Below are 11,412 nucleotides of genomic sequence, written 5' to 3'. Positions count from 1 at the left end.
TTACAACAAGCATGTTATACGAGAATGTATGGAATAGATAACGATATAACAGATGGATCGTACTTTTTGATTTCTTAAGTGATAAAAGGTTTTGGATCACAATGGATGATAGCTGAACACAAGATTATATAAACCGAAAAAAACAATAGAAAAATTAGCGAATCAATCTATCTTGCAAAATGAGTTAGAAAGCATCATGTTATTAACTTTTATCATCATGTTCAGCTTAAAAATGTATTTGTTGTATGTATGAAATCTGATACTTTGTTAATCTTCTGTTGATATTAATAAAACCAAAGTGTTATAAAAAAAGATATAACATGAGCAAAAAATATTCCATAAGCCTAAGAACTAATATTCGTTGGCCCAAAGAGGCATCAGACCCATATGGGCCAACAACGATATTTTATACTCCTTTTGCTTTGGTATGATTCTATAATAATGGGAATGCTTTTAGTTCACACAAAAATCACAGATACGTATACCATCATCTGTAACGATGAGAAATGGTGAAAGCTGAAAAACAGTGTGTATGAATAGTTTGGTTTTATGAGGAAGTAATGTTCTAACCTATACTTTTGAAGATGTGACTCGAGTGAATCAATGACAAATCACAAAAAAAAAGAGGTTCGAAGTTTGGTCCAGTCTTCAATGTTCGATACTTTCTTTATTCTTATCTTCAGTGGAATCCAATTCTTTAACACCACTAAATCCAAGTTCAGACATATCCTGCTTTGCCATCAAGTTCCTGTAGAATAAGCAATAAGTCTCAGGATTTAACTCCTAACCCCAACGCTACCTTAAAAACGTTTTTAAATCCTAAAGCTTAGGAGAAGTAGATAAAACTGAAAGGGAGTAAAAAGGGACTCACTTGGCCATTCGACACTGGAGATATTTCTTGGAGAGATGTCTGCATTGCTCAGATTTGTTACCTGAAGACTTGAGACAGCCTAGATATTCTTTCTTCTCCTAAAAAGGAAAAAAAAAACAGAATGCTAAGTGAATAACTGAGAGATAATAACGAAAGATAAATTAAACGGAGACCAAAGAGAAAGGCCGTTGTTAAAAGTGATACCGCATCACATTCGTGTAAGTGATCCAGAGGGAAAATGCCCTTTTCTGGAGGGATAGGTCTCAATCCTCTGTTTCCTCCAAATGCTCCACCTAACCACCACACAGAAGAAAATTAATCAACAGGAGCGTTACAACGAGTCTCAGATCGAGAGTTTGATTCTCATTTAGTGGCAAAATGAAACAATTCATTTTTACATGTCTGTAAGGTCTAAAGAAAGGTCAACTCAAAGGAAGGCTTAATAACTGTGTGAATACAAAACCTTCAATCTAGGGTTTTAGCAGAACTAAGCATTATAAGCAAATGCATCACAGTTCTCTTGTCTCCTCCCCAACACATAACCGCAGATTATAACTAAATCTGATTAACCAGCAGTGATTGGTTACATAAAAGCTAACAAGCTACAAGTTGCATAAAGATACTTCATAAATCTAGTATGCATAGATTCCTAAAACCAGCATATGCTTAGATAAATCCTCTTCACTTCTTTGATTCAAGATAAATCGAAGCAAGAGAAAAAGAATAATGAGGAGAAGAGAAGAGACACACCTGTACTCATATCGACACTTTGGATGGATTCGCCTCTCTGTTTGTTTCTCGATCGGTGTAGTGTTCAATTCAGAAAACGAAAACACTCTGAGAGGTTTTGATGCTGAAAAGTCAGGAGCTATACAAGGGTCAATTGCTAAAACAGCACTTGTCATGTTTCGGGTCAGGCCCAAGATGGCCCATATCTTCCATGTTATGATTTTTGTAGTTACTTGATTCATTTTATGGCCCAGTGGATTAACTTTTTTATCGAACTCTATCTAACGACAACCGTAAATCGCACATTATACGAACTCTGCACACAACTGACATCTCTGTTCTCCTTCGTCAGTAAAAAGTTGTGTGTAGAGTTCGTATAGTGCGCGATTTACTCGTCACGAAACATGAGTGGGTTCTGTTGTAAAGCATACAGATTTAAACGCACGTATTATGGTTTTTGTATCTTCTGAGCTGAGTTACTCGCTTCAAGTCTTACTAGTGAGTTTATCATCTTATCAAAGAACATGATTCTAAATTATGAGAACGTAGATAAACAACTTAATGAAACGAGAAGTGGGAAAGGAACTTGATAAACTTGAGGTATAAAAAAACATAATCCATAAACTGAACTTAAAGCAATAGTCATAGCAAAATGAAACCATAATAGGATCCTCGTTACAACGAAAACAAAACAAAACAAAAAGATATTCAGAAACTAGATGATGATAGGTTCTACAACCAAAAATCATCTCCATCCTTAATCGCTGGTGGCTGAAATGAAGGCGCTTCCAGGTTGACGGTTAGCCAAACGACCATGGTTCGACAGAAACTGCACAACCCAAAGAACACAAAATTACAAATCACGAAAAATAAAAACAAATAACAAAGAAAAAAAAAGAAAAGAACAAACCTTAGCATTGACACCATCAGGAACAATCCTCTTCGACTGTCTCAACCTCGTGTAGTCAGCACGGTTAAACTTAGTGAACCCCCTAAAGACACATCAAATAAAAAAACACACTTAATAAATCTCTTCAAAACACAGACAACAAGACATTAACTCAAAAGTCAAAAAACTCACCATTTCCTGCTAACGATGATCTTCTGACGACCAGGGAACTTAAACTTAGCCCTCCTAAGAGCCTCCTGAGCATGAGCCCCATGGTTATCCTTACACCTCACAGACAAAAGCACCTGCCCAATCGCAACCCTAGCGCAAGTCCCCAACGCCTTCCCGAACGCACCTCTCATACCAGTCTGAAGCCTATCAGCTCCAGCGCACGAAAGCATCTTGTTGATACGCAAAACATGGAAAGGGTGAACCCTAATCCTCAGATGGAACGCGTCTTTCCCGGCGGATTTGACCATGTACTTGTTGCAGGCGATACGCGCGGCCTCGAGGGCCTCGCTGGAGACGTTCTCCTTCTCCCAGGAGACGAGGTGGACGCAGAAGGGGAACTCGTCGACTCCTTTCTTCTTCATCCCGACGTCGTAGATTCGGATCTTGGGGTCGGGGACTCCGCGGCAGTAGCGGGATTTCGGGTAGGGTTTGCCCTTGATCTGGCGGTAGCATCTCGCTGGTCCTGTTAAACACACATTTCAAAATCGATTGGAAACGAATCTAATCAGAGACTAGCTATATGAGAAACAGATACGGATTCAAGGATCTAGGGATTGAGTTAATATTCGAATTGAGAATTGAAGGTGGAGAAAGAGAAGACTTACTTCGTCCCATCTTGTTGGTTTGGTTTCGGCGGTAGTGATGAAAAAACCCCAGAAATGTTGTTTTTATAGGAGGAACGATGAGGAAACCCTAGAACTTAGCAGACGTAAGTGATTAGCTTGAAGGCCCATTGGACTTTTTGATACGTCTTTGACTTGGACGTTAAGATCCAATGTAGACACGAGTTTTGTTTCGTCTTAATGTTTTTTTTTAAAAAAATTATTCGTCGCCAAACTTGTTGACAATGTGTGTGTGCGTGTGTGTTTCCTTCTTTTATTTGGTCGGCATTGTGTGTGTTTACACTAGAGGGTTGATAAATCATAAATCCATCCTCATCAGTAACACATTTGGTGTTTTATATTATAGTTTAAACTATTGTAAGACTAATATATTATTTGTACACATTCATCAAAATTAAAATCAAAAGGGTTCACTCTTATGACATTATTTAACTTGTTTTAACTAAAGATAAAGTTCAGTTAGGATGAGCAGAAAACTAAACCTAAGTTAAACCGTACCATATTTATTTTTTTACGTAACCTAATTGATTCATATTTTACTCAATCCAAATGGTTTGGTTTGGTTTTAAACTGAACCAAACCAATAACCCAGATAGTTTGGTTTGATTCAGTTACCTGTTTTTGCGAGCTTGTGAAACGAAGCAAATAAATATATATATTATTTAACTAATAAGACTAAGATATATATATTGTACACATTCATCAAAATTAAAATCAAAAGGTTTCACTCTTATGACATTATTTAACTTGTTGTAACTAAAGATAAAGTTCAGTTAGGATGGGTACAAAACAAAACTCAACCAACTAAACCGAAATTAAACCGTACAAAACCAAATATTTTTTTTTTGCGTAATCTTATTGATTCAAGTTTTACTCAATCCAAATGATTTGGTTTGGTTTTAAACTGAACCAAACCAATAACCCAGATGGTTTAGTTTGTTTCAGTATAGTATCCTGTTATTGTGAGCTTGTGAAACGAAGCAAATAAATAACTCGTGTAAGGATCAAATTAATTGATTAAAACAAAAAAAAAATCATTTCTGATCCATATCAATTGCTAACTGAAAATGCACAGTAACAAGTACTTCAGCAAGCAAAAAAAATATAAGAGCCAACTTTCAAATACTCAGAACAATGCTTCTAAATAGAAATCAATGAGGAACACATTTCTGATACAAAATTAGACAGAGACATAATAGTACATAAACGCACGAGACAAAGAAACATGACCAAACAAAGTTGGACCAGAACATGAGATTTGCAAGTGAAAAGTAGTACAAGGCAAAAAAAATCATGATTACTCAAATGGTTAAATACTTAAATGCAAACCAGTAAACTCTCTCTCTCTCTGTCTCTTCTACTACCGCCTCTGGTTGCATAGGTAAGTAGCAGCTTGAAGAGCAAAGTAGGTAAGGATGATGTCAGCACCAGCTCTGCGTAAGCACATGAGCGACTCCATCATCACTTTCTCCTCATCGATCATCTTCAGGACTCCCCCTGCTTTGATCATCGAGTACTCCCCAGACACCTAAAGATCCATCGAAAGTGATCAAACTCAACAAAAAAAAACTGAGAGACTGATGATAGTGTTGTTGGTAAAGAGGATAGTACTTACTTGGTAAGCAGCAATGGGCAAGGGAGATTTGTCCCTGAGAAGACGAATGATGTCCAAATATGGGAGACCTGGCTTCACCTGTAAACCAAACACTCCCATGTTGTTATCAAACTCATGTTTTTACTGAAGACTGATCAAATGAGATTTCTTACTAGGAGAATGTCGGCTCCTTCAGCCTCATCTTCACGAGCCTCAATCAAAGCCTCTCTATAATTTGCTGGGTTCATCTGATAACTTTTGTCCAAAAGGTACCAAAATTTGTTAATATACAAACAAAGATGCAAAACTTGACAAACAGATTTTTTTGCTTACGTTTTCTTGTCCCCAAAACGTGGGTTTGAGTCCAAAGCTTCACGGAAGGGCCCGTAGAACGAACTTGCATACCTGTTGGTTTGGTTCATACACCGGAGTTATCAGACAGAACAAACAAAGTAAAAATGCTCCAAAAAAAAGGTCCATACTTTGCGGTGTAAGACATGATGGAGACGTTCTGAAAGCCTTCAGCATCGAGAGCTGCACGGATCGCGCCTACTCGACCATCCATCATGTCACTCGGACTAACAACATCCGCTCCAGCTCGGGCCTGAGAAACAGCTTGCTTACATAGCTGATGAACAGTTTCATCGTTCATTATTACACCTACAATGAGATAAATATGTATCACAGCTCCGATTAAAGACGTAACAGAAGGACGCTAGGTTTAAGAATACTTACCATCTTCTCTGACTATACCATCGTGACCATCAGATGAGTAGGGATCCAGAGCAACATCAGTGTAGATAATCTAAGAGATAAAAACAAAAGAATATTGATTACCAAGATCATTATCCTATTTTTAATCTCCAGTTATATCTAACAAACTAAGATTTACAGATCTTACAAGATCAGGATACTTGTCTTTGAGAAGACGGATTGTTCTAGGCACAAGACCATTGTCGTTGTATGCCTCGTCTCCTGTCGGATTCTACAAAATGAAAGTCATACCATAAGAGTTCAATAAACAGGTCAAGAACATATGTATGCGTATAGAAGAGAAGTATGAAACCTTCAAAGCCTCGGGGACTTTGGGAAACAACACGATACTGTTGACACCAACAGCTCTAGCCTTTGCAACCTGTTTGCAAAAAGAAAACTCATTTTAATTATTTCTCCTCCCAAAGAACTAACATATAAAAGGAAGCAAAATCAAAACACAGAGGAGGCCAAAACCTCTTGTAAAAGGCCATGCCTCCAGCCAAGCCTGTAGCAACCGGGCATAGCTCCAATAGGCGTGTCCTCCTCACCTGCCAGACTCCAAAAACACACATAAGAATTTCTTAAGACAATAGAGACCAGAGACAAAGTGTCAGATGAAAGAAGAGAAAGAAAGCAACCTTCATGAATGAAAAGTGGGTATACAAAATTAGCAGGGGAGATGTCAGTTTCCTGGAAAGCAGCTCTCACTGTAGGAGAAGCACGGTTTCGCCGTGGCCTTCTGTTTAGATTCTGAAACCACAAGTTACATTCAGAAGAACTAAAACCAAAAACTCTCCTAAAGCTTCAAACTTTAAGCTAAACAGAGTGTTCATCACATTAAGACATAACAACAATGTAATGGTTTCTAACGTAAACCAAAAGGTAATTAATGTAAGAATCATATGTAAGGAACCTAAGGGGGATTCGAATACTCACGAGAGGCTGAATAACCGGCGTACCAGCCGGAGCAACCGGTTTAGGTGGAACCGGAGGAGCTTCAGGAACGTTGCCCGCAGCAACGTCTGCTTCACACTCAGCGTCGCTCCTTCCAAGCTTCTTCGCGTGTCCGTTGCTGGCTCTCACGACAAGAGAGCGTCGCTGAGAAGTTGCAACCGGAAGAGAAGCGACTCGGACTTGATTCACATTCGATCTGAGACCGACGTAGCTCTTGCAATCGATTACTTTGATCGACGGGAAGCTGCAAGAGGCATTGAATAGCGTCGTCGCCATGATTAGAATCTGCAACAACAGATTGAGAAACCCATCAGCTGAATTCAGTAAAGTTGGAGCCTTTCGAAGAGAAGAAGATTATTAAAAAGCAAAGATCGAAGCTTTGACTAAACAGAGTAACGTGTGAAGTCAAAAAAGATCAAAGCAAAGATGAAACGGAGAAAGTGTTAACGAACCTCTGATGCGAAGAAGTTGGTGAGGAGAAGAAGAGCAAATGAGAAAGATAAGTTTGGATGATCGTCGTCGTTGACGAAATTGACAAAGAAGATAGATAGAGACGTAACATTCACGCGCTTTGCCTGCGAGTATACGAGTTCGTGAAGTGAAAATGGAGCCGGGCCTGTAATAAAATTAAACTGGGTCTGATGGGCCTGTATTTGATTGTGAAACGGCCCACTGGTAGATAGCTTGGTGCCAAAGTCTCTTTTTCTGTGTGTTTATTATAAATGAGAAGCCGCACTAGCAACTCTGTTTAGGGTTTTCAGCAGCTGCAAAGTTTTTTTATCTCATATTGTTTGCGTGTTGCAAAAGCATCGTTGCTGTCAATCTTCTTCTCCATCCACAAACATGGGGTACTGTTTGTTCTTTTAGTGTTTCTATTGATTTTTTTTTTGTTATTGTAATTTCTAGTTTATCATTGAATTATATAGAAGATTCTGCATCAGTGCGTGTTTGTTTATGGAGATGTATGTTGATTGCTTGTTTTCTTGGTTTGAGAAATTTTAATCTAAAGATATAAGAGTTAATAAGGAGATTTAGTGTGTTAAGTTTGATGATTGGATTGTGTGTAAGTTTTATGAAAGCTTTCTATTTTATGATAATATAAACTTGAATTTGGTTATTTTGTGTGTGGAGTCATGAATCATGCTGAGATGAAGATTTGATATATATTTTTCTGGTCTTTTTGATGTTGCATTCTATGGTGTGATGATATGATACAGAAAGACAAGGGGTATGGTATCTGCACGCGTTCAAAAAGTGCATAGGAAAAAACAGAGGTGGTCAGACAAGAGCTTCAAGAAGGCTCACCTAGGAAATGAATGGAATAAGCCTTTGGCTGGATCTTCTCACGCCAAAGGAATCGTCCTTGAGCTCATGTAAGAGCTATCTATATAAAAGGAACATTTATTTATCTGCTTTATTTTTATTTTTTAGTATTGATGATCGAGTGAGAGTCTTTGTGGTTTGATTATTCCAGAGGAATGGAGGCTAAGCAGCCAAACTCTGCTATCCGTAAGTGTGTTAGAGTACAGCTTGTCAAGAATGGAAAGAAAGTTGCTGCTTTTGTCCCCAACGATGGTTGTTTGAACCTCATTGAGCCAAATGTAAAGTCTAGACTTTGTAACCAATTATGATTTTTTGTTTATTGTAATCATTTTTTGTGTTATGATGTTTGCAGGACGAGGTGTTGATCTCTGGATTTGGGCGTAAGGGTCATGCTGTGGGAGATATTCCAGGAGTAAGGTACAAGGTCGTCATGGTTGCTGGTGTTTCACTCTCTTCTCTCTACAAGGGCAAGAAGGAGAAGCCAAGATCTTAAACAAAAGCTTCAAACCTTTTGAATTTTATTTTGATGGCTAAGAACTTTTCAGTATTTTAGCTTTTTTATTTTAAAGGAACTCTTGTGTTCTGTTCTACTTTGAGATTCAAGAACTTGATGTGTTAAAACTTTTTATTTTATGAGCATTTTAGTTTAGTTTATTCGATCTTATAATATGTGCATAGGCTTTTCTTTAAAACTAGATATAAAATGGCATATGATATTCTATTACTCACACAAAACATGCGACACATATCTCTACATAAGGATGAAGCTTAGACATAATCCTGACAATTATTTAAGTCATAGAGATAAACAAAAGTCACACAGCCCAGCTTACAAACTGAATAATGTAGCCAAACAGGTTTAAGAGCAGATCAGTGACCGATCAAAACCACAGGAAACATGGTAAACTTAGTACCTATAATCATCATCAAAGATCATGTAGTTATTGCTTCCTCCTCCTCCTCCTCCTCCTCCTCTCCTCCCTCTTTCATAACTATCCTTCTGCATCATAAAAACCACATTCATTAAACATTTAAACATAAACAACCAAACCATACGACATGTTTATTTATTTTGAATTTTACCCTGACGATCATTCGTTCAAATGCGTCGGTGCCGTGTTTCTCCATGTACTTCTCAGCAGCAGTGAGGATATCGTCGTCGTCACGTTTCGGAAAGAAGTTGAGCTTCTTCTGAGGAACGTACCAAATATTGGTGGAAGCTCTTTGAGGGTTCATGTAGAATGGCCTGATGAAATGTCTGTAGACATGTTCTGCTCCGTTAAACTGTGGCAGCACTAGCCAGCATATCCCCACCAGCTTCAAGAACGGCCATATCGGAAACCTTTATTAGAAGTAGAGATTTGATTATTTATTATATGACCGAAGTTTGTAAGCACAAGCTAAATGGTTTGCACTAGCATAAAAATAGTGTGCTCGACAAATAATAATAATAGTAACGTTACAGAACTAACAATTCGAGAAGTTTGGAGAAAATGAGTTCGAAGAGGGAGATGATTGCGTAGAGAACCCAGTATGTGAGCCATTGCTCGTCTTCTGCTAATGATTTTGTCTCTATTGCTTTCACTGATGCATACCTGTTAATTTTTTTGCCACCATAATTAATTATTCTAACACATTATCTAATATACTAATAAAGTAGTTAAACACTCCAAAAGCATACTGCCTCGTGCTTTGGATTCTAAGTGGATGTGTGTGGAAATACGCGCATCTGAGAAAATATTGTTTTCTTTAATATTATGCTGCCTCCCCCCCCCCCAAAATTTTTTTTCCAGTGCTCATGTCATATCAATCTGGATGAAAGATTAGCTTTAAAATGAGTTTTACTATCAATTAAAAAATCTATTACCTCAATTAACACACAAAATTAGCTTAAAAGGGAGTGTTGCTATCAATTAAATCTTTTAGTTACCCCATCTAACACAGAAAATTAGCTTAAATGTGAGTTTTGCTATCAATTTAATCTTTTAATTACCCCAGTTAATTAGTAACACACTAAATTATATGGAGAGAGATTTCACTTACAGAGGGTAGACGAGAGCGACCAATGGGCTGCATAAACAGAAATAAAGCAAGTTTAAACTTTCAAATAAAATTTAAACACAGAACTAAACTCTATAAATCAGTAAAAAAAAAAAACTAAAGATGGTTTTCTCTTTCAAACTGGATCAAGAACATAGACAATGTAGTTGAACTCAGTAGAAATGAAAAACTAAGGAAACAAGATACGATCTAATTAACAATCTTAAAAGAAAACAAGATAAAGATCTGTAAAGACAAGAGAAGTGGAAAGAGTCAAAGAGACATACAGAGCAAGAACATCGAAGTTCTTGATGAGAACTTGAAGAACATTGTCATCTCCAGAATGAGAAGGCATTACTAGCTACTCTCCAGTTTCTTCCTTAATTTCCAAATCTTTCTCCTTTTTATTTTTCTTCTCTCTTTTCTCACAGTGTAGAAGTGGAATGGAGGCCAGCTTTTACCTTGGACTTTTATGACCACTCCTTTTTTTCATGGACAATTGTTTATTTCTAAACACATTTATAAGAATTTTACTTGAGCATGACTCGAGTTTCTACTCGGTAAATTTAAAAGAGAGTTAAATGAGGAGGGTCATATGAGATAAGATTATGCGTTCAGATGTCCGGCTAAACTCTACTTGACTGTTTTCTCAGCCTAAATTAATAATTGGGCTTTATGAACCCCCCCCCCCCCACCACGTTTTCTCTATAGGCCTTATCAATCAATGGGCGATGGAGGGAGGAAGCATCATGCAATCTGGGCCTGAGCAAATGCAGAACCCATTATCTTAACATCACATGAAATTGATAAAAGAAAAGCTAACCTCTCTTAAAACATTTCGGCCTGAGTTCAACAAATAATGCATATCACTTTTGTCAAGAACCAATATATATCCTAAAAGTAAACGATGTAGTTTTCTATCAGATGCAGATCCCAGTGAATTAGAAGAGTTAATTTCTTTGTACATTTTTAGTCTCCTTTCCTCTTCGTCAATCTTTTTTCCAACCCAAAGATGGAAGAGATATGCTCATTAGCATCTGGTGCCCAGGCACTTCAAACAGCCATGCTACGCATCTTTGTCCCATCAAATCCAAAACAAGATAGATGATAAATTACATCAATAGTTTGGTTCGGTTTTAATTGGACTCGGTTTTGTTAACGATTTTTATCATTGATTTTGTATACATACTAGGTGTTTTCTTGCACCATGTGCAGTAAAAAATTTTAAAATATTTTTTAACAGATAAATATAAATTATATTTAATTTATTATTAATAAATTTTATTTTTCTTATCAATATTTTAATATAAATCTGATTTAACTGAACATTAAAATTAAGATATTTTTTTGTTTATTTTGAATTATATTTAAAATGTGCATGTATATATTTAAAATTATAATC

General features: G+C 37.1%; 5 protein-coding genes across 5 annotated transcripts; 1 reads left to right on the top strand and 4 right to left on the bottom strand.

The window, feature by feature from the left end:
* Window positions 1–439: 439 nt before the first annotated feature.
* On the bottom strand, window positions 440–1,732 carry LOC130500402 (uncharacterized). The gene is made up of 4 exons (XM_056995444.1): window positions 1,622–1,732; window positions 1,076–1,164; window positions 872–969; window positions 440–748 (listed from the first exon to the last, which is right to left on the bottom strand). Exons 1-4 carry the CDS (start codon window positions 1,629–1,631, stop codon window positions 649–651), a joined length of 297 nt encoding a protein of 98 aa, XP_056851424.1. The 5' UTR covers window positions 1,632–1,732; the 3' UTR covers window positions 440–648.
* A 442-nt stretch (window positions 1,733–2,174) lies between these two features.
* On the bottom strand, window positions 2,175–3,466 carry LOC108823667 (60S ribosomal protein L10-3). Its single transcript, XM_018596923.2, has 4 exons — window positions 3,326–3,466; window positions 2,682–3,183; window positions 2,511–2,592; window positions 2,175–2,429 (listed from the first exon to the last, which is right to left on the bottom strand). Exons 1-4 carry the CDS (start codon window positions 3,333–3,335, stop codon window positions 2,358–2,360), a joined length of 666 nt encoding a protein of 221 aa, XP_018452425.1. The 5' UTR covers window positions 3,336–3,466; the 3' UTR covers window positions 2,175–2,357.
* Window positions 3,467–4,466: 1,000 nt separating this feature from the next.
* On the bottom strand, window positions 4,467–7,221 carry LOC108823403 (delta-aminolevulinic acid dehydratase 1, chloroplastic). The gene is made up of 12 exons (XM_018596595.2): window positions 7,100–7,221; window positions 6,630–6,932; window positions 6,332–6,443; window positions 6,168–6,241; window positions 6,004–6,072; window positions 5,839–5,922; window positions 5,673–5,742; window positions 5,420–5,597; window positions 5,271–5,342; window positions 5,111–5,192; window positions 4,959–5,036; window positions 4,467–4,871 (listed from the first exon to the last, which is right to left on the bottom strand). The coding sequence occupies exons 2-12, from the start codon at window positions 6,921–6,923 to the stop codon at window positions 4,704–4,706; spliced, it is 1,281 nt and encodes a 426-aa protein (XP_018452097.1). The 5' UTR covers window positions 6,924–6,932; window positions 7,100–7,221; the 3' UTR covers window positions 4,467–4,703.
* Window positions 7,222–7,377: 156 nt separating this feature from the next.
* Window positions 7,378–8,639, top strand: LOC108823964 (40S ribosomal protein S23). Its single transcript, XM_018597281.2, has 4 exons — window positions 7,378–7,495; window positions 7,865–8,020; window positions 8,122–8,248; window positions 8,323–8,639. Exons 1-4 carry the CDS (start codon window positions 7,491–7,493, stop codon window positions 8,461–8,463), a joined length of 429 nt encoding a protein of 142 aa, XP_018452783.2. The 5' UTR covers window positions 7,378–7,490; the 3' UTR covers window positions 8,464–8,639.
* A 24-nt stretch (window positions 8,640–8,663) lies between these two features.
* LOC108823963 (HVA22-like protein c) lies at window positions 8,664–10,486 on the bottom strand. Its single transcript, XM_018597280.2, has 5 exons — window positions 10,298–10,486; window positions 10,014–10,040; window positions 9,443–9,565; window positions 9,054–9,312; window positions 8,664–8,970 (listed from the first exon to the last, which is right to left on the bottom strand). The coding sequence occupies exons 1-5, from the start codon at window positions 10,363–10,365 to the stop codon at window positions 8,878–8,880; spliced, it is 570 nt and encodes a 189-aa protein (XP_018452782.1). The 5' UTR covers window positions 10,366–10,486; the 3' UTR covers window positions 8,664–8,877.
* Between the last annotated feature and the right edge of the window lie 926 nt (window positions 10,487–11,412).

This window comes from Raphanus sativus, chromosome 9 (genome assembly GCF_000801105.2).
Source record: "Raphanus sativus cultivar WK10039 chromosome 9, ASM80110v3, whole genome shotgun sequence".
NCBI lineage: Eukaryota > Viridiplantae > Streptophyta > Magnoliopsida > Brassicales > Brassicaceae > Raphanus > Raphanus sativus.
This window is presented reverse-complemented; position numbering and strand designations above follow the sequence as displayed.